This window comes from Ranitomeya imitator, chromosome 3 (genome assembly GCF_032444005.1).
Source record: "Ranitomeya imitator isolate aRanImi1 chromosome 3, aRanImi1.pri, whole genome shotgun sequence".
NCBI lineage: Eukaryota > Metazoa > Chordata > Amphibia > Anura > Dendrobatidae > Ranitomeya > Ranitomeya imitator.
In genome coordinates, this window is record NC_091284.1 from 575531409 (window position 1) to 575554818 (window position 23410).

A 23410-nucleotide genomic window follows, 5' to 3' on the forward strand; every position below is an offset into this window, starting at 1 on the left:
AGTAGAAATGGTGCTTGGACGATGCATTGTGGTAGCATCGCAGCCAGCAGCTGGCCCCAAAATACCTCATGGTAGTCGTGGACCCTCCCCTGTTGTTGGTAGTTGCTATGTCTGCAGAGACCTGAGGCGAAAACAACGCAAGACTAGAAAGTCTTGTGTGGTTTGTGTGAAACCCATTTGCGATGAACACTCTGTAGCAAAGCCAACATGCATTACTTGCAAAGAAAATCAATAAAAAAAAGTTTCTTACATTTTCTTTTATAATGTAAATGAACAGTTTTTTACTTGTTTATAATAGTTAAATAGCATTATCATTAAAAAAAAAATTTATGCTTTTTCCCTTGCATTATCTTCATTCAAAATATATGAGGTACATTTGTACCTATGCAGCTTGTTATGGATGCAAAAAGATCTCGACCCCTTATCTCGGAAGCGGGTGGAGATATTTTATTGAAATTTGGCCAATATATTCTGGACCAAAAATGTAGAGATGTCACGAAATTTCAGCCCTCTACGTCTTTTCAAAAAAAAGTTATTGCAATTTTAAAACGGAATAGTTACAATTGTACCTATTCAGCCGGATAAGGGTTAAATGAAAAAACACAAAAGAGAATGAAGCAAAAAGCAAAACATTGATCATTTCACACAAAACTCCAAAAATGGGCCAGACAAAAGTATTGGCACCCTCAGCCTAATACTTGGTTGCACAACCTTTAGCCAAAAAAACTGCGACCAACCACTTCCGGTAGCCATCAATGAGTTTCTTACAATGCTCTGCTGGAATTTTAGACCATTCTTCTTTCGCAAACTGCTCCAGGTCCCTGATATTTGAAGGGTGCCTTCTCCAAACTGCCAATTTTAGATCTCTCCACAGGTGTTCTATGGGATTCAGGTCTGGACTCATTGCTGGCCACCTTAGAAGTCTCCAGTGCTTTCTCTCAAACCATTTTCTAGTGCTTTTTGAAGTGTTTTTTGGGTCATTGTCCTGCTGAAAGACCCATGACCTCTGAGGGAGACCCAGCTTTCTCACACTGGGCCCTACACTATGCTGCAAAATTTGTTGGTAGTCTTCAGACTTTATTAGCCATGCACACGGTCAAGCAGCCCAGTGCCAGAGGCAGCAAAGCAACCCCAAAACATCAGGGAACCTCTGCCATGTTTGACTGTAGGGACCGTGTTCTTTTCTTTGAATGCCTCTTTTTTTCTCCTGTAAACTATATGTTGATGCCATTGCCCAAAAAGCTCTACTTTTGTCTCATCTGACCAGAGAACATTCTTCCAAAACATTTTAGGCTTTTTCAGGTAAGTTTTGGCAAACTCCAGCCTGGTTTTTTTATGTCTCGGGGTAAGAAGTGGGGTCTTCCTGGGTCTCCTACCATACAGTCCCTTTTCATTCAGACGCCGACGAATAGTACGGGTTGACACTGTTGTACCCTCGGACTGCAGGGCAGCTTGAACTTGTTTGGATGTTAGTCGAGGTTCTTTATCCAACATCCGCAAAATCTTGCCTTGAAATCGCTTGTCAATTTTTCTTTTCTGTCCACATCTAGGGAGGTTAGCCACAGTGACATGGGCTGTAAACTTCTTGATGACACTGCGCATGGTAGACACAGGAACATTCAGGTCTTTGGAGATGGACCTGTAGGCTTGAGATTGCTCATGCTTCCTCACAATTTGGTTTCTCAAGTCCTCAGACAGTTCTTTGGTCTTCTTTCTTTTCTCCATGCTCAGTGTGGTACACACAAGGACACAGGATAGAGGTTGAGTCAACTTTAATCCATGTCAACTGGTTGCAAGTGTGATTTAGTTATTACCAACACCTGTTAGGTGCCACAGGTAAGTTACAGGTGCTGTTAATTACACAAATTAGAGAAGCATCACATGATTTTTCGAACAGTGCCAATAATTTTGTCCACCCCCTTTTTTATGTTTGGTGTGGAATTATATCCAATCTGGCTTTAGGACCATTCTTTTTGTGTTTTTTCATTTAAGACAATTTAAATGAAGATAACAATACCAAATAATTTGTGTTTGCAATCATTTTCAGGAAGAAAATGAGTATTATCCGACAGAATTGCAGGGGTGTCAATACTTTTGGCCATGACTGTACATTGTTGGAGCCATCAAGAAGTTTGGGGGCTACTAAGGAGTCAGTATACTGTGTGGGTGCATTATACTGTGTATAAGAGAGCATCATGCTGTGTAAAGGGGAGCTGTACAGGCGGAGACTCGGGACTTTATTAAATGTAAAGTGGGCACTTATTGTTATAGGGGAACTCAGGTTACTGTGGCTATCAAAGGGACACACAGGGCATTATTACTTTCTAGGGGCAAAATATGGGCACTGTTTTCTAGGGCACTTGCACCTGGCATTACTATATTGTAGAGAGTTGCTTTAGAATTTAGAGGGCACAGAGAACCACACAGCAGGTGCAGTAATAGGGACACATGCGGCAGCAGCGGATCAGTATTGAGTTACCAGGTGCAGTAATAGGGACACATACGGCAGCAGCGGCTCAGTATTGGGGTATCAGGTGCAGTAATAGGGACACATGCGGCAGCAGCGGCTCAGTATTGAGGTATCAGGTGGAGTAATAGTGACACATACGGCAGCAGCAGCTCAGTATTGGGGTATCAGTGGCAGTAAAAGGGACACATATGGCAGCAGCGGCTCAGTATTGGGGTATCAGGTGCAGTAATAGGGACACATATGGCAGCAGCGGCTCACTATTGGGGTATCAGGTGCAGTTATAGGTGACACATGCGGCAGCAGCGGCTCAGTATTGGGGTATCGGGCAGTAATAGGGACACATACGACAGCAGATGCTCAGTATTGGGGAATCAGCAGGATGAGGAGTTTATGCAGGTTGGTAGTAGATGCTGAAGGGGCTGGAATATGAGAACTGAAATGTGTCTTTGTTGTATTCTCTGCTGGTGAGTTGTTGCTGGAAGAAGTTGTCATGTCGGTCTGGGCCAGATGGAAAAGACGAGAAAAATGAACGATTCCATCAGAAAGGACGTAAGCGGTAAGACATTATCTGCATCTGTGCTGTGATCTATCTTCTGTAGGGCTGGTATCTACCACTGACCATATGGCGGTAATATCCATATTGGTCTTTATATAGAGATTATCTTCAGTAACAGCGCGATCATCTGCTGAGGTTCTCCTCCAGTATTAGGGCACGTCACCGAGTTGTAATCAAGGATACCTGATTAGGGGCCCACTCAGAAGCTTCTCACCCCCTGGACCAAAACCCTAGCTACGCCTCTGCATAGCGCTGATAGGCTGGCATGACAACCCAGTGGTCAGCACTCATAGCAGATGAGCATTTTGGTTGCACATAGCAGGGCTGCAGCCCTACTAAGTGTAACACAAGCGATCAGATAATCGCAGCTTATAGCCTGCCATGGAGACTATTAAAGCAAGTAAAAAGTAAAAAAAAAAAGTTTTAAAAAATGTTAAAAAATATAAAAGTTCAAATCACCCCCCTTTTTCCCCATTCAAAACAAAACAATGAAAGAAAAATAAAAGTACACATATTTGGTATTACCACGTTCAGAAATGTCCGACCTATCAAGATATAAAAAGAATTAATCCGATCGGTAAATGGCATAACGAGAAAAAAATGAAAAGGCCACAGTTACTATTTTTGGTCACTGCAACATTGCAATCAAATGCAATAAAGGGAGATCAAAACATTGTATCCATCTCAAAATGGTATCAATAAAAACATCAGCTTGTCGTGTGAACAAAATAAGCCCTCACCCAGACCTAGATTCCTAAAAATGGAGACACTATGGCTCTCAGAAAATAGCGCCATTTTTTATTTATTTGCTTTACAAACGTGTGGATTTTTTTTCAACACTTAAATAAAAAACAACCTATACATGCCTAGTGTTTGCAAACTTGTAATAACACGAGGATTCATAATTGCAGGTCAGTTTTTGTATTTAATAAAAGCAATGGTGTCGTTTAAAAGTAAAACTCATCCAGCCAAAAACTCCTCACATGGCCATTTTGACGGAAAAATAAAAACGTTAAGGCTTTGGGAAGAAGGGGAGCAAAAAAGAAAAAGCAAAAAGGGAAATACTGGGAGCAATTTGCAAAAGAAGAGTGGTCCAAAATTCCAGTTGAGAGTTATAAGAAGCTGGTTGATGGTTATTGGAAGCAACTGACTGCAGTTATTTATTCCACAGGGTGTGCAACCAAATATTAAGTTGAGGGTGCCAACAATTTTGTCTGGCCCATGTCTGGAGTTTTGTGTAAAATTATGTCCAATTTGCCTTTTTTCCCCTCTCTTTTTTGTGTTGTTCCAATACACACTAAGGAAATAAACTTGTGCAATTGCAATCAATTTCTGGGAGAAATACTTCATCTTCTGGAACAATTTAAGGGGTGTCCACACTAGCGGCCACAACTGTATGTGTCTCATTATCAACAAGCAACTGCAAAAGACTTGACAGAAATGGTACATGAGGATCTGAGCAATGTATACATGAGCATGTGAGGCTGACGCCGGAAAACGGGTAAAAGATAGATAATCCCCATGAGGCTATGCATTCCTTCTAGCAATGGTACTGGTCAACAACAAATAAAATGCACAGTGACTTCCAGAAAATAAAACAACAAATGAACAGATGCTATTAGACTATACTACAATGCTTCCTATCAACAAAGGGGCAATGATGAAACTCACGTCTTGTGTTAGTGTTTCCAAAGATTTCCCCCTGCTGATTCTTTGACTGTTTGAGCCATGTCTTAGCGACCTGCAACAATCAACAAAATTGCATTGAATAACACTAAAGGGAAACAAGTTTGATCAAGCCTTGACTTGCAGGCATGGACAATGTCTGAAAAAGAAATAAAGAATGGGGCTCATGGCTAAGTGAGGCATTTCAAAAGAAAGTCACTTATAAAGGCTGGGGGTTAGAGGCTTACGTCCTTGTAAAATGATGTATAATCTGCTCGAACAAAGAAAACAATCTTTTCTTTGATCTTTAAATTGATAGTCCTGTTGCAAGTGAAAAGAGTGACATTTATAATGACAAGTCTTACAACGGTGTATATAATGAGATGTAAGGTAGTATATATTAGGTTCTGTAATTTTGCAATGTAAGAAAATGTGCTACTTTCTTTAGGTAGAACGTGAAGGGTAAAAAAAACACAGGAAAAATGTGCTACTTTCTTCCTAAAGTTACCTTCTTTCTTGCCGTATATGATGTTGCACACTGAGGATTGATCTTTCCTTGGCAGGCTGCCCTTCAAAGGAGCCACTCAGCATGCGCTGCCTTGTGCATGCTCTGAAAGAAATTATTTGCAAAGGAAAATAAATTAGACTGTAAAACATGAAAAGATACAGAGACTCAGTAGTCTGCTAGAAGATATTACAAATGGAAATATATATTTTATGTCATATGGGTCATAAAAATATTCAGCACTAAAAAAGAGGCAGGGTAGGTTTCTTTTCCTTTTCAAGACCATATATTTCTAAGTTAATGCTGTAAAGTACTAATAAAAGGTAAAAGGTTTTTGAAGCATATATGTAATACAACATCACTATAAATTATTTGTACCCTTATTATTACTGTATGCTAAATAATTTAAAATTAAACGCTAAGGTCTCTTTTCCATAATCCCTATTAAGTTAAATGGGGGTCCCCTTCATGAAACCCTTTCTCAACGATTTATTAACGCTACTGCTCTGGCAATCTCATCCATCTTTAGTATGTATTACATGAGCAGTCATTTATTTGAATGGCTGGAAAATAATACTCCATAGTAGGGAATGAAAATGTTTCGCTAAGGCTAGTTTCACATTTGCGTTCGAATCCGCAGCGTTTAATCCGCATCCACAAGTGCAGGAAAAAATGTATAGAAACACGTACAAACGAGCGTTTTCTAGACGCGTGCAGGAACGCGTTTTCCCGCTTTATCATGCGTTTTGTCATGCGTTTGCGTATTTTGTGCACATGGTGGAAAATTTTACAGGAGAGAAATCTAGATAACCAGACACCGCCAATGGGACTACAGAGGGCGTGTATTATGGGATATCTATATATAGACCTTAGGACTGCTGAAATCTTAACAGTGTTCTACTGTATCCAGTGTCATGATGGATCTTCGCATGGAGAGCTTTTATTTCAACCTGGATTTTAGCATCAAGCTGTTTCTTGCCTGTGTGTTTGCTTGGGAGCAACACAGAAATCATGAAAGATGGAGGACATGGCATAGGCGTTTTTGGCAACACCCCATTATTGAAATACGTGAGAGCCATGGAGCCTATCACACGCTATATGGCGAGCTTAATGCCAACCCGGACAAATTCCCGGAATATACCAGGATGTCGCAAGACTCGTTCCGGGATTTGCTTGGTCGTGTCCAAAGAGCCATCCGGAGACAGGACACGCAGCTCCGTACAGCGATTCCACCAGAGGAATGTCTGCTGGTTACATTAAGGCACGTAACAATTCTAAACAAATGTCAGTCATAATTATTGTTGGTCTGACATGTATTCTTTGTATTTTCCTTAATGTCTTTAGCAGAACAACACCATACGTAGAATTGATTGTTATTTTTTTATTTATTTATTTTATTACAGATTTCTGGCAACCGGAGAGAGTTTATAATCCCTCCACTTCCAAAACCGGCTTGGAATTTCCACCCTGTCCGGAATAGTTGCAGACACCTGCCGGGCTTTGTGGAATGTTCTCCGGGATGAGTTTATACCCCTACCCACCGCGGACATGTGGATTGAAATTGCTGAAAAATTCTGGAGTGTGTGTGATTTCCCCACTAATTGGGAGCGGTGGATGGAAAGCACATCTGCATTATCAAAGCAGCCAGAACAGGATCGGAGTACTTCAATTATAAAAATTATTTTTCTGTTGTGCTCATGGCAATAGCAGATGCGGACTGTCGCTTCATCGCTGTGGACATTGGAGCTTTTGGCCGTGGCAACGATTCCCAGACTTTCAAGAACTCTGATATAGGGCACCGTGTGTATGGCAAAAATTTTAATTTTCCACGGCCACGACCTCTCCCCAGCACTCAAGGTCCACCGATGCCATTTGTTATGATTGGGGATGAGGCCTTACAGATGTGTGAAAACGTACTGAAGCCATATTCCAGTTGGGACTTGAACCACACTTAAAGGATCTTTAATTACAGACTGACCAGGGCCCAAAGAACAGTAGAGTGTACCTTTGGGATTCTAGTCTCAAAATGGCGCATTCTTGCAACAGCCATTAATCTAAAAATGGAGACAGTTGATGAGGTGTTCAAAGCCTGTGTGGTTCTCCACAATTACATAATGGCTAAGGAGCGACCAAACATTGAACTGGATGAACCAGTTGGAAACCCATTGCCAGATTACCAGCATCCCCCGCTGCGGTCAACTGCTGAAGTTGGCCACATGCGAGACCAATTTGCTGCCTTTTTTGATTCTGATATTGGACGTGTGTCATGGCAGGACAATATTGTGTAAATGTCCTGTTGGGATTTGGTCTGTACCAGCTATTTGTTTAAATGTTAATAATATTTGTTGTTAATAAACTTTAATTTTTGAGTATCTTGACCGTGTCTTCCATGTATTTCCTCTACAAACCAAGGCTGCCGTCACACTAGCAGTATTTGGTCAGTATTTTACATCAGTATTTGTAAGCCAAAACCAGGAGTGGGTGATAAATGCAGAACTGGTGCATATTTTTCTATTATACTTTACCTCTAATTGTTCCACTCCTGGTTTTGGCTTACAAATACTGATGTAAAATACTGACCACATACTGCTAGTGTAACGGCAGCCAGGTTGTTAGTGGTAAGGTTGGTGACGTCATTGTGTCCTGATTCTGTTCTGCTGTATCTATTGGATGCAGACTGAAGAGACGAAGGCTGTTTAATACAAAACAGATCTATACTCATTAAGTCAGGTGTCAGAAATAATGAATTCATGATGCACATATAACAGCCTCATGAATTCACTATTTCTGACACATGTCCAGGTGAGCATAGATATGCCTTGTATGACCGCCATCGTCCCTTCACTTTGTGTGAAATAGATTACGCACACAGAAGAGAAACTGGAGGTTATACAAGGTAGTTCTCTACTCACCAGGTCAGGTGTCCTAACTAATGAGTTTTTGGACACCTGACCTGTTGAGTATAGTTGTGCATTGTATTGCCGCCATTTTCTTTTCAGTCAGCAACACTAGTCACAGACTAAGAAGAAGGAAGAGATTATGGATAAAATACAAGAATAAATTTTTTGGCCCACCTCATATCTCTATACTAAAGACACACAAAACTGCAGTGTTGTACTTGCTAACTACTGGAGCTATGATGTGGGCAAAAAATAAAGTGTGCGGCCCAGTTTTTTATTTGGCTCACGGTGTGTGTTGCCGGCGGCGAAATACACAATTAACCAAACCTTTTTGGGGGCAAAAAACATTATTATTTATTTTTTTAACAAATAAAAAAAAAATTAACTGCGCCTGCTTGGGGTAGTGTGCTGGAAACGAGGGGTACGTAGCTGTGAAGCTTGACTCACTGTGGACGACGCAGGGGTGGCAGGAGAAGGGGCAATTAAATTACTGGGGTCTGGCAGATCAGGGATGGAGCTCGACGCATGAGAGGGCTGAGACACACTGGAAGGGTGAGACAAACCTGACATAACAGACACATTGGGAGGTGAGGGGGGAGGAATAAAAATAGTCAGCTTTTTTTTTCCCTTTTTGGGATCGGCACTGTGGTCTGGGGAGCCTCGGTGGGCTCATTTCTTGCGGCCTGGTCATAGTGGCCAAACTGTCACTGTCTTTATCTTGCTGCTGCATGTTTGCAGTAGGAGTTTGTAAGGCCATGCCAGGGTCCTGCTGCATCGTTGTGGCGGAGCGGCATGACATGCCAGGGTCCTGCTGTATCGTGGTGGCGGAGCGGAAGTGAATGCCAGGGTCCTGCTGCATCGTGGTGGCGGAGCGGAAGGCCATGCTAGGGTCCTGCTGCATCGTGGTGGCAGAGCGGATGGGAATGCCAGGGTCCGGCTGCATCGTGGTGGCGCAGTGGAAGGCCATGCCAGGGTCCTGCTGCTGCATGGTGGTGTCAGTGGAGGAGGTCCAAGCAGGAGCAGCAGTTGTCATGGTGGTGGCGGTGGGCTGTCCTACAGCACTCGGCATGGGGGGTGCTGTAGTGGTGTCCGGCAGTGCTTGGAATGGAGGTGGCCGTGCAGTGGTATGCAGCAGAGGTCGGCATTGAGGTCAATCGTGACAGTGTAGTCACAGGTAGATATGCCGCCACTGTCTGCTGAAAAGACAGACTCTGCTGCATAGCCTGCACGTAAGCAGCATTGCAGGCATGCATGACACTGAGCTGGAGATCAGGAGTAAGGTGTTCCGACATGCCCAGTTCAATTTGGTTAAAAAAATGATGTGCTGGCCTCTGGAGGTCAGCTTTTACCTGGTCAAGGCTGTTGGTGACCTCCTGGATACGTGTATTCATATGGCTAATGGCAGGATCCAGTCGGTCACCCAAAGCCTTAAGTCCATCGTGAAAAACCGAGCTCAAGTGCAAAAACTCGGACATGAGTGACCTGTCCGATGCCCTCTGCCGCTGCTGGGAGGAGCCCCAAAAAAAGGGGCAGAGGCAGAGTACTGGGAAAGGGGAACATCTGATGGACCAGCTTCCTGGTCTCCAGTTAGTGTGGCAGGCCCACTTGCTGCAGCGCTGCTGGATGGCTGGGACGGGTCTGTGGTGTCTGATGAAGGACCACTACAGAACCTACAGTAAGTCAACAATGCTGCTCCATGTGCTGTGAAAAAAGGAAAAAAAAATTAATACCAAAAACTTAAAAAACGCCAACTCCTGTTGAATAGAAATAAACACATTATGGCAATACAACACAACCTAATACACCGAAAAAATACTTACGTTCTCTGGGCAAGGACCAGTCTTAAAAATGCCAGAATGCGGTGGTATTTATACTTTCGGATCCTTCTCCAGAACTACTGGGAACACGGCTCTCTTGACACAGGTCCTTGTTGAAGCGGTCCTTCATCGAATGCCAACGTGTTTTGACTTTGAGCACTGTTGAAAAAACAAAAAATAATGGTTAGACAATGAACTTTTGGCCGTGCTCACACAATTGTGTGTGATGAGAGAAACTCCTGAGAGTTTCTGTCATCACACAGTTTTAGTGAGCACGGCCAATGTCTCTGCTGCATCACACTGCATTGCAATACTTATTAAATGCATTTCGGACCTGAGTTGGGGCGTTGTCTCAGCCATCCCACATCGCTTTGGCCACCTCATTCCATAGCCGCTGGATTGTCACATTGTCCGAGAGGTGGGGAACCCGGGTGTCCCACAACGGGACTCGCTCATGGACCAGGGAGATGAGGATATCGTTGTCAATGAGGTCCTCATCCCGTTCTGGAACCTAAAAAATAAATGAATACATTAATGTTGGATACATTAACATAAGGAAAATAAAGAAAACAGAGGCTGAGAAATGGCATGAATAATGAATGTCAAGATAAAAAAGGAGTCCAGAAGAAAAATGTAAAGAAAGAGGAAAGTAAAAAAAAGAAGATTCAAGAATACTAAAGTGAGGATACAATAAACAGTCAGCCAGGTATACTTACATGCTGCCGCCTTGCCACCCGTCCGTGACCCCGCTGCTCCTGCGCACCCTCTGCCGCAGTGGAAGAAGTGCTCTAAAGAAAGGAATAAAACATTGTCACATGTTTAGATGTGACAGTGAATACTTACCAATCTGTGGAGTTGAGTACTCACTTTACTGACATGTTTGGCTTGAGAAGGCCCAGGACGTTGCTCCTCATAAGAAGAAGATGACATTCTAATGCATGCAGAAAGAAAGAAATGGCAGAAATCAGGACATGCAGAGACAGAAAATGGAAAATAAAGGCATTGGCTTTGATATACTCACATTGTTCAGTGTCTTGTTTCCTCCAAGGTTCTTGCCTGCGTCTGCTCTGCTTCTCTGTCTGCTGAGTAGTGACCTGCAAATGTCCACTCCCTCCCTTTTTCATCTTGTATGTGGGGGGTGGCTAATCAGTGTCTAGACATGTTTTTCTCTGGTGCAACGCATGCGTTCACAAACGCAAGCAAACGCAGGTGCTTGCGACCGCATGCGTTCACATAGACAGTAATGCGTTTTTTTGCCGCATTCCATCCGCTAACAAGCGCATACATTTCTAGGCGGCAAATTGACGCCTCTAAAATTACTACATGTAGCGTTTACCGCGCCAAACTGCAGACAACGAAACGTCGCATGCGTCGTCAAATGCGGCAAAACGCAATCGATCGCAGACACATGCGTCTCTAATGTTAAATATAGGAATACACAACGCATGCAGATAATTGCGGAAGAAACGCTTCGGACACAACCGCAAATGTGAAACCGGCCTAAATGAGGAATTCAGAAGAGTCTTTCAGAAAGAACTTGTTTTCATGAGACAACTCCTATATCATTTGAAAACAGATATAATAGTTGACTGTTTCCCACTAATTAAAGAGCATCTGTCTGTAGAATCAACCCTCCTACGCCATCTATAAGGGCAGCAGGTCATAAAAAGATGAATAAAATGATACCTTGATATTTGCAATCCGATGTCTTATTTAAAAGAAATCCATGTTTCTCTCAATATGTTAATGAGCTGATGAGATCTACGTGGTGTAGATCATACTGTCTTTCAAACTTGTTTTAAAGGGAACCTGTCACCCCCCTCAGGCGTTTGTAACTAAAAGAGCCACCTTGTGCAGCACAAATGCTGCATTCTGACAAGGTGGCTCTTTTAGTTATGATGCCTGCACACGCTGAAATAATCACTTATAAAATGTGCCCCCTCATACCCTGAAATCGCCAGGGAGGCGGGACTTTCCTTCCTAATCAGACGCAACACAACCGTCACTCCGGGCCTGTGCGCGTCAGGATCCGCCTCCTCTTGCTGCATTATCGTCCCCGGCGCCTGCATGCGCGCTCCATCCTCTAGCCAAGTTGCCGAAATCAAGTGCGTCTGCTCACAAAAAACATGGCGACGATAAATGCCACAGTTAACGCTGGGCGCACGTGCGCTCTAATGCACTAAAAAGCGCATGTGCATATATTGGCATGGTCGATGTGCCGAAATAGGGTGCGCTTGCGTATAAAATGCCATTTTATGCGCAAGCGCACCCTATTTCGGCGCCTTTGGGGATGGGGGGTCATTATGTCTACCCGGAAGCGCTTGCTGAGCGAACGAGCAGCTAGATGGGAGGTCCCTGCACGCCGCCGTACCCTCACAGGTGATGCTTGTTTGATGTAAATATTTCTATATAAACTAGGCAGGGTTTAAGTAAGATTTATATTTTCCCCTGAGGAAGACGCACTAGCAGCGTCGATACGCGTGGGGCGTTGGTTACCCCATGGACCACACTTGGTAATGCGTTATTGCACTTGCTAATCTGACCACCAGCATGGATTTCATACGCCGGCCGTTCAAGGAGGTCTAGTGGTATTGGCCAGGATACTTTGTTTAGGCTTGGCACTATGTGCATGACGGCTGGGGTCAAGAACACTTTTTGTTATCAGATACCAGGTGGTGTTTTTGGTAATGCATTTTAATTGTATATAATATAGGGTTGGCAGGATGCATGGGTGTTGTATATTATGTGAATGGTATATTTATTGTCACATTTCCCATGGCCTTGCATTTAAACCTGTGTGATACCATTTATGGTATATATTGGGTCAGCTGGTAGCATACTGTATAATGTTTTGATATTTAGTCAAAATGATATATTTGGATGCCTGTATCTAACCTGTTTATACCATGTATTTCTCTATATGTAAGCACTACCATTAATGTGGTTTTCTGTCCGTTTGGGGGGACCATGTCTGGGCTACTTAGCCTTTCTGGTTTTTAAATTTTTTAAAATTTTGTTACTTATCTTGCCCTGTTTGTATAGTCATAATAATAAAGTTTAATATCCAGGTTGATCCCTTTGGTGTGCATATCCTTTTCTTGTATATTGTCAATGTTGCTGGCTGGGCGCGACCAATCAGCGAAGTGGTGTTTAAATCCTGCACCAATGTCGCTGATTGGTCGCAGCCAATCAGCGAAAAGGTGGGACCGGAGCATCGTGAGGAGCAGGAAAAGCTGCCGCGGACACCGGAAGGGGACGATATCATGATTTTTTTAAATTTTTTATTATTTTTAACATTATATCCTTTTACTATTGATGCTGCATAGGCAGCATCAATAGTAAAAAGTTGGTCCGGGATGGTCGCTGATTGGTCACGGCCGGCCGCGACCAATCAGCGAAGCGGTGCTTAAATCCAGCGCCATAACCCTTGATGACATAGCGGTCTTGCGAGACCACTAAGTCATCTTGGTAATTTCGCAATGCATCACTGGGAACAGAAGCTGCCAAGAGCATTACGAGGAGCGGGAAAGCTGCGGAGGAGACGGAAGGTGAGAATAGCATGATTTTTTATTTTTTGTATTATTTTTAACATTATATCTTTTTACTATTGATGCTGCATAGCCAGCATCTATAGTAAAAAGTTGGTCCAGGAAGGGGCGACACACAGGCGCTGACTGGAGGGGAGTAGGGAGGGGGCACTGACTGGAGGAGAGTAGGGAGGGGCCAATTCACGGTGGGACTAAGCCTGTCACTGATTGGTCGCGACCTGCAGCCGCGACCAATTAGCAACGCGGGATTTCCATTACAGACAAACAGACAGACAGACAAACAGATGGAAGTACCCCTTAGACGATTATATAGATAGATGGAGCACTGTGTGGCCATTATACAGAATGGAGCACTATGTGTGGCCATTATACAGTATGGAGCACTGTGTGTCCATTATACAGTATGGAGCACTATGTGTGGCCATTATACTGTATGGAGCATCATGTGTGGCCATTATACAGTATGGAACACTGTGTGGCCATATTTTTTTTTGTTTATAATTATTGTTTATGAAACAGTGTGATCGGCTATGTGCGCCACAAACTTTGTCCCTCTTTCCCTTCTTCAAAAGTTTGGAGGTGTGGTTTTGCATATTCATTTTTTGCTCACTTTCTTCTCAGAGCCATAACATTTTTATTTTTTTTGTCAAATTGGTCATGTGAGGGTTTTGTTTTTTGCGGGACGAGTTGTACTTTTGAATGACACCATTGGTTTTAACATATCTTGCACTGGAAAATGGTAAAAAAAATTCAAAGTTTTTTGCTTTTTTACTAGGTTCACTAAATACTAAAACTGACCTGCCATTGTGATTCTCCAGGTCATTACGAGTGCATAGACACTAAACATGTCTAGGTTATTTTTTATCTAGGTGAAAAAAATTCCAAACTTTCTTAAAAAAAAAAAATTGCACCATTTTCTGTAGCGATTGGGAGCACGGGGAACTTTTATCTCTGCTAGGCTAGTTTCAGATTTGCGGTTGAGTCCGCAGCGTCCGCAACCGCATGCAAAAGCGCCTGCTAACGCAGCACTTTTTATCCGCATCAGATTACGCATGATGGGAAAAAAAACGCTGAAAAATGCGTATGGTGGTGGAAATTTGACCCCGCAAAAAATTGCAACATGGTGCGTTAGCCACGCCGCACAATGCGAAATGACGCATGCGTAAGTAAACGTGGGCGAACGCATGTACCTGCATCCACAATGTAAAAGATATGAAATCAAGACACATGCGGATCTATGGGCCAGAAATGCTGCTGACACAACCGCAAATGTGAAACCGGCCTCCAGGTTTTCCCTATGCTGCTGCTGAGCACTGCGTTCTGCCTTTTCTGGAAACTCCATAGAGTATGAATGGGGGCACCAGTCAGGCGCTCAACCTGCTCCACCATTTTGTAATGGATGTAACAGTTCCTTGTCGAGGATAAACATTTTCCAATCTGCTGATTAGTGCGAGTACCAGCAGTGGGACCCACCGATCAGCAAGTAATCATGTATCCTGCTAACAGGTGATAGCTTGTTATAACAGGACAACCCCTTTATGGCTAAATGAGACTTGGTCCATAAGGTGATAAAATGTAAAGCTGTGCAAAGCCACATGCACATATTCATTATTTGATCAGTATTGGTAAGCCAAGACCAAGAGTGAGTAAAAAATACAGAATTGGTGATGTGTTGCTATCATGCTAAAAAAACTCACCAAATTCTCAACGTGTGCATGTGGTCTCAGTGAAATAGCTATTTAACCATAAGGCTACGTTCACACTATGAGCTTTTGGTGCATTTTTGATGTTGCAGATTTTCTGAACCATTTCTGCACCCATTAGGTAAAATAAGTTACTTTTTGAAAATATGCAGCATAAAAAGCTCACCAAAAACTCATTGTGGGAATGTAGCCTAAAGGAATTCAAGTACATGCCAATAATATTACTTTGGCAAGGCAATGTGCACACGTTGATTATTTGGTAAGTTTTTTACCTCAATATTTGTAAGCCAAAACCAGGAGTGGGTAGAAAATGCAAAAGTGGTGTTGTGTTTCTATTATACTTTTCCACCGACTGCTCCACGCGTGGCTTTGATCTGCAAATACTAAGGTAAAAAACTCACCATATAGTTGTGCTCAAAAGTTTACATACTGTACAACGGCAGAATTTTTGCTTTCTTGGCCTTTTTTCAGAGAATATGAATGATAACACGAATACTTTTTCTCCACTCATGGTTAGTGGTTGGATGAAGTCATTTATTGTCAAACTAATGCGTTTTCTCTTTTTAAATCATCGAAATGACCCTTATCAAAAGATTACATACCCTGGTGATTTTGGCCTGATAACATGCACAGAAGTTGACATAAATAGGTTTGAATGGCTACTAAAGGTAACATCCTCACCTGTGAACTGTTTGCTTGTAATAAGTGTGTGTGCATAAAAGCTGAGTGACTTTCTGGGATCCAGACAGACTCTTGCATCTACCATCCAGTCACTGATGTTTCTGGATTGTGAGTCATGGGGAAAGCAAAAGAATTGTCAACGGATCAAAGGGAAAAGGTAGTTGAACAGTATAAAACAAGAAAGGGATATAAAAAGATATCCAAGGAATTGATAATGCCAGTCAGCAGCATTCAAACTGTGATTAAAAAATGAAAAATCAGGGGCTCTGTAAAAACAAAACCACAGTCAGGTAGACCAACAAAACTGACATCCACAACTGCCAGGAAAATTGTTTGGGATGCAAAGAAAAACCCACAAATAACATCAGCTGAAATACAGGACTCTCTGAAAACTAGTGGTGTGGCTGTTTCAAGATGCACAATAAGGAGGCACTTGAAGAAAAATGAGCTGCATGGTCGAGTAGCCAGAAGAAAGCCATTACTGCGCAAATGCCACAAAGTATCTCACCTACAATACACAAAACAGCACAGAGACAAGCTACTATAATACACAAAACAGCACAGAGACAAGCCTCATAACTTCTGAAACAAGGCAATTTGGAGTGTTGAGACCAAAATTGAACTTTTTGGCCACAACCATAAACGTTACATTTGGAGAGAGGTCAACAAGGTCTATGATGAAAGGAACACCATTCCTACTGTAAAGCACAGTAGATCGCTGATGTTTTGGGGATGTGTGAGCTACAAAGGCACAGGAAACTTGGTCAAAGTTGAAGGAAAGATGAATGCAGCACATTATCTGCAAATACTGGAGGCAAATTTGCACTTATCAGCCAGGATGCTGCGCATTGGACATACTTGGATGTTTCAACATGACAAAGATCCAAAACACAAGGCGAAGTCGACCTGTCATTGGCTACAGCAGAACAAAGTGTAGGTTCTTGAATGGCCATCTCAGTCTCTTGACCTCAATATCATTGAACCACTGTGGGGAAATCTCAAGTTCGCAGTTCATGCTAGACAGCTCAGGTATTTACAGGAACTCGAGGCTTTTTGCCAAGAAGAGTGGGCAGCTTTACCATTTGAGAAAATAAAGAACCTCACAACTACCACAAAAGACTTCAAGCTGTCATTAATGTTACTGGGGACAATACACGGTATTAAGAAATGGGGTATGTAAACTTTTGGTCGGGGTCATTTGGATGTTTTGGGTTGTCACTGTGGTTTAAAAGAGAAAACACAGTAGTTTGACAATAAATGACTTATCATTTTGGTGTTATCATTCATATTCTCTGAAAAGAGGCCAAGAAAGCAAAAAATCTGCTTGGGTATGTAAACTTTTGAGCACAACTGTACTCAAATTGTGCATATAGCATTCAGGTTTTTTTTCGAGGCAGTGCAACTCTATATGCAAACTGATGCAACAACTAATCCCATCGTTTGCCATGGGACTGTCCATAATCAGCTGGTGCATCAGTTTTTACTTTGGGCTCTTCAACAGAGCAGAACAGAAAAATGCGACACATTGCGTTTATCTAGTTGGCTGACCATTTTTGCTGTAGAACTGGTGAAAAAGCTGGATGACAACGGATGCCACTTTTAGGCTCAAAAAAATACCTGATACTGATAGCCCGGAGATATGGAAATCTGGCCTTAGAGCAATACTACCCTACTAGAAAACTTACCTGGGAAATACTTACTTTTAAAATCACCCCCTATACTTAGATATCAAAAAATTATGACATTTATAGATATGCAGCTAGAATTTCAGTACCTTCTTAATGATCAAAATCCACTTATCAGTGAGTCTGTTTAATGCTATCAGAGCTCCCGAATCTCCCACTGAGAAGGGTCTATCACTGCTGCTTACCATTGCCCTGAGGCAGCCAGCCACATCTGAGCCAAGCAGAAGCCACATTTAAAGATTAACTTTCTCACTATCATCAAAGACGCTGGTTCTGAGCCCCAAACTTAGGGTTTCCAGTAAATGTCACCAAGTGGACTTATATCACAGTAGCAATCACTTCATTATACTGTACAGAAATGTCCCAAGACACTTTATATAACTATAATTTACAGCCATAAAGGAACAGACTGATGCAAGCATCTTTATGATGTGTAATACTTAGATAACAAAGAAATAAGGTAGGAAAACATTACAGCATTTCATGCAGGTTTCAGTCATTTTTACCTCAAAATTTTATTTACTGCCGTTTCTTTTTCCAGGAGATTTCTTGCTCTGATGCTAAAAACGGACTTACGTAACTGCAAAAAAAAACAACAAAACAAGTGAATGTGCAAATAACCAAAAAAACTATTTTCATCCATTCAGAAACATGAAAATGAGAAACTAATTCTTATTTACTGTATAAACTTACTGGATTTTGCATTTCTTAGACTAAAATGAATGAAGACAGATTTGAGTATATCCCAAACAAAAAGTTTTAAAATACAGCATACAGTGGCATGTATAAGTTTGGGCAGCCCTGGTCAAAGTTACTGTTATTGTGAATAATTAAGCAAGTTGAAAATGAATTGATCTCTAAAAGGGCTAAAGTTGAAGATGAGACATTTGCTTTTTGTGTGTGTATATATATATATATATATATATATATATATATATATATATATATACTGTACATATAGTAATTTTTTACAGTTTTAAAGTTTTTGCACCCCTAGAGACTTGTGTGCTCAGATAACTTTGACCAAGGTTTGAGACTTTAATTAGCCTGTTAGGTTTATGGCTAGGTGATGCAAATTTCCCAGCTTTATAAAAACCAGCCTCCTCTTATCTTGTGCCAAAAAACAGAAGCCATGGGGAGAAGGCTATAAAAAGGCTATAAAAAGATAGCAAAGCATTTTCAAATTGCCCTTTCCTCAGTTTGAAATGCAACTAAATTAAGAAATGACAGCTAACCGGAACAGTGGAGGTCAAATTAAGGTCTGGAAGACCAAGAAAAATTTCAGCGAAAGCTGCTCGCAGGATTGTTAGAAAAATCAATCAGAACGTCCGCTTGACTACAAAAGACCTTCAGAAAGATTTAGCTGTGGCACATTGTTCTACTGTTCAGAGAAACCTGCACAAATATGGCCTTCCTGGAGTCATCAGAAGAAAACCTCTCCTAAAAATCAGCATCAGAAGTATGGAAAAGAAAATCTAAGCATGCCTGATGCATTTTGAAAACAATTCCTGTAGACCGATGATGCTAAAAAAGAACTCTTTGGCCACAATGATCAAAGGTATGTGTTTGGAAAAAAGGGCACAGAATTTCAGGAAAAGAACATCTCTCCAATCATTATCTATAGTTGTGGAGGGGATGAATCAATCATGCTTTGGGTTTATGTTGCAGTTAATGGCACGGGAAACATTTCACGGGTAAAATAAAGAAAGGATTCAATGAAATTTCAACAAATTCTTGATGCTTACATAACACTATCTGTAAAAAAAGCTGAAGTTGAAAATAATATGGCTTCTGTAAATGGATAATAATCTCTAAACACATTTCAAAATCACAAATAGACTACCTCAAAAGGCGCAAGCTTAAGGTTTTACAATAGCCCTCACAGTCAACTGATCTGAACATCATTGCAAATCTGTGACTAGACCTTAAAATAGCAGTGGAAGCAAGATAACCCGGGGATCTCACAGAACTGGAAGAATTTTTCAAGGAAAAAAATATAAAAATCCCCCAAACAAGATTGAAGAAGAGGATGTGGGTAACAGAATCTAACATCCATGTGGCCAGGTTGATCTGGTCTTTTCACATGGCACATTCAGGTTCCGGAAGTCCCTCGTATAAGGGGGGTACAGTCACGGCGTATGATTTCTCCTACTCCTGCACTGTTTAGAAGCACTTCAACTTCATATTGAATGGTGCAGGCTTCTTTTAGCAGTTCAGGAGTTAATCAGCTCAGTTGAGAGCTCTTGGAAACATTCCTGCATTAAGGCTCTCAGCTGTTCACTGTTGGCAACTCCCCTCTCCTACATATTCTGGGCTCTGACAAGCACTAATTGCCCAAGTTAGCTTCATGCTGCATGGTTATGAGATGGTGGATTTATCTGAGACTGTTGCTAGGTTTTGCTTGTGTGTGAACTCCCCTCCTTCTCCTACATTGGTTTTACCCCATTCTCCAGTGTTTACCACTGTTGCTTGTGTGAGTATATTTGTATTGGTATTTTCCTTTATGCCTGTTTGTATAACCATAGTCTGGTTGGTGTCTTACGGTACACTACTACTCGCTTCTTCCCTGGGTGGGGGAAGGGAACAGACTGATGGCAGATTCAGGAGCTAAGGCAAGGTACGTGGCCCCGGCGTCTTCACCATCAGAAGTACAGGAACAGGGCGAGCTAGGGCACACTAGCATTAGAGACAGGGTAGTAGACCCTGGTCCAGGGTCACTCGACAACAGAGTCGTGACATTACCATTTTGCCAATGGTATGTGACTAGGGTTGAGCCACCTCCTTAGTGTTCGGGTTCGGTTCATCGAACAGGGACGTGTTCGACGAATGTTCATCGAACGTTCGACGAACACTGTCGAACCCCATTAAAACCAATGGCAGGCAAACAAAAACACATACAAACACATAGAAAACACATAGAAAACACCTTAAAAGGTGTCCAAAAGCTGACAAACTGCTCAGAAGACACAACAAACACATGGAAAAGTCACAACTACATATAGTTATGCAAAAAGAAAAGAGGTGGAGGAGTAAAAGGAGGAGGAGACACAGATATAGGCACGTCATGCCCTTCTAAAATCAAGAAAGCTGGAGTAAAAATCTAAAATCACTCTACCAACACCCGGACGTCTTGACAAAAAAAATTAAAAAAGAAATATCTTTAGGTAGAATGGTGGCGGGTCCATTCAAAACACTTTCCTTAGAAGACGTAGTGGTACCCCCATTGGGAGTTGTGCCAAAAAATAAACCCAATACATTCAGACTAATCAACCATTTGTCATATTGAAGGGGCAGGTCAGTAAACGACAATATCGACGCAAAACCAAGTACAGTACTATGTACTGTACCTCCTTTGATGAGGCAATGAGGCGGGTCAAGAAGTTGGTAAGGGGCACGCTAATGGCCAAAACAGACTGAGGGGGCATTTTGGTTACTACCTGTGCCTCCGAATAGTGTCCTCCCATTGGGCTGCTTCTGTGAAGGAGCATACTACATAGATCGCTGTTTGCCCATGGGGTGCTCCATATCCTGCTCACTGTTTGAGGCGTTTAGTTGCTTCCTCGAATGTGTCGTCATGGACATTTGTAAGGCGGGACATATTATCCATTACCTCGACGACTTCTTATGCCTAGGCCCAAAAGAAAGTGTGAAAAAACGTGGTAGTCCACCTGTGAGAAGGAGAGAGCGGGAGAGTGGACACCCCAGAGCCGAGGGGTTAGATTGAGAAAAGAAGAAGGCAGTGTAGCTTGCTTTATGGGTGGGGTACTCTGCTGAGTAGCAGAAATTGCTACTAGGCCCAAAACGCTTTTCTGGGCCAGATGCCGTTAAAAAATAGTACTTAGGTAAACAGGCGGTGTAGCTTGCTTCATGGGTGGGGTACGCTGCTGAGTAGCACTAAATTCTATTAGGCCCAAAAGGATTTACTGGGCTAGATGCCGTTACAAAATAGTACTTAGGTAAACAGGCTGTGTAGCTTGCTTCATGGGTGGGGTACGCTGCTGAGTAGCACTAAATTCTCCTAGGCCCAAAAGGATTTACTGGGCTAGATGCCATTACAAAATAGTAGTTAGGTAAACAGGCGGTGTAGCTTGCTTCATGGGTATGGTACGCTGCTGAGTAGCACAAAATTCTACTAGGCCCAAAAGGATTTCCTGGGCTAGATGCCGTTACAAAATAGTACTTAGGTAAACAGGCGGTATAGCTTGCTTCATGGGTGGGGTACGCTGCTGAGTAGCTCTAAATTCTACTAGGCCAAAAAGGATTTCCTGGGCTAGATGCCATTACAAAATAGTAGTTAAGTAAACAGGCGGTGTAGCTTGCTTCATGGGTGGGGTACGCTGCTGAGTAGCACTAAATTCTACTAGGCCCAAAAAGATTTCCTGGGCTAGATGCCGTTAAAAAATAGTACTTAGGTAAACAGGCGGCGTAGCTTGCTTCATGGGTGTGGTACTCTGCTGAGTAGCACAAAATGCTATTAGGTACAAAACGATTTCCTGGGCTAGATGCAGTTAAAAATTAGTAATTAGATCAACACGCGGTGCTGGTTGCTTCATGGGTGGGGTACTCTGCTGAGTACCACAAAATGCTATTAGGTACAAAACAATTTCCTGGGCTAGATGCAGTTAAAAATTAGTAATTAGATCAACAGGCGGTGTAGCTTGCTTCACGGGTGAAGTACCTTGCTGAGTAGCACCAAATTCTACTAGACCCAAAAGAATTTCCTGCGCTAGATGCCGTTACAAAATAGTACTTAGGTAAACAGGCGGTGGGTGGCTGGACTACTCTGCTGACTAGCAGACACTGAAGCTTTGGAGCAGACCTCTGAATCCCAGGCCATAGTATGAGTAAACAACTCTGCAGACGACCCCACCCACCTTGAATTAACGATGGCAACGTCATGTTAAACATAGCAAGGGGACTAAATAAAGAGTCTCCATTTTTTCCAAAAATTCGGCCACAGACACCACTTAAGTGGCATCAATTTCGCCAGAGTTTTTTAAAACGGTTGGTAAGGTGATTTTCAAAAATCATCAAGCTTTTAGTCTCCCCAAGATGACACAGGGGTAGAAAAGTCCTTGCGGATCCAGGATTTGTTCATCTTGATGAACGTTAGCCTGTCTACATTGCCACTGGACAGCCGCGTGCGCTTATCTGTTAGCACACCACCAGCAGCGCTGAACACATGTTCAGAGAGAACGCTGGCTGCGGGGCACGACAAGATCTCCAAGGCATGAGTGGCGAGCTCAGGCCATTTTTCAAGATTGGAAGCCCAAAATGAGCAAGGGTCCAGTTCCACAGTCATGGCATCGATGTTAACTTGGAGATACTCTTGTACCATCCTCTCTAGGCGTTGGCTGTGCGTCAGACTTCTTGTCTCCTGTGGCCTTGCAAAGGATGGTCTAAAAAAATCTTGAAACGATTGGAAAAAATTGCTGTTACCACCAGATACGATGTTACTGTTACGGTTTGAGTGATGACTCGATAGTGCCACGGTTGGAAAGTTAGAACTCAGAGATTCACTACGTGCACCACTGGTGTTTTGTGGAAAAGCAGATGTTAGATTCTGTAACAGTCTCTGCTGATACTCCTGCATGTGTGAATCCCTTTCTATAGCAGGAATTATTTCGCCAAATTTACTTTTGTACCGGGGATCTAAGAGTGTGGCAACCCAGTAGTCGGCATTACTTCGGATTCTGACAATCCGAGGGTCATGTTGCAGGTAGTGCAGCAAGAAGGCACTCATGTGTCTTGCACATCCAGGAGGACCAAGTCCTTGTTGTCTTGGTGGTGGCAAGGTGAGAATTATGCTTCCTTCGTCTGCCCTCTCCCCCCAAACCTCGCACAACAGAAATTTGGTCAAGGTCTCCCTCATCTGATGAG

General features: G+C 42.4%; 1 protein-coding gene across 2 annotated transcripts in view; it reads right to left on the minus strand.

Annotated features, from left to right (window-relative positions):
• Positions 1 to 23410, minus strand: part of NALCN (sodium leak channel, non-selective) — a 1007092-nt gene that overhangs the window by 165632 nt on the left and 818050 nt on the right. For both annotated transcript variants that reach the window (XM_069757980.1, XM_069757979.1), the window contains exons 18-20: positions 18037 to 18110; positions 5200 to 5301; positions 4698 to 4767 (exon numbers count right to left, since the gene is read on the minus strand). In XM_069757980.1, the coding sequence (XP_069614081.1) occupies positions 4698 to 4767; positions 5200 to 5301; positions 18037 to 18110 (246 nt within the window). The remainder of the gene's footprint in view (positions 1 to 4697; positions 4768 to 5199; positions 5302 to 18036; positions 18111 to 23410) is intronic.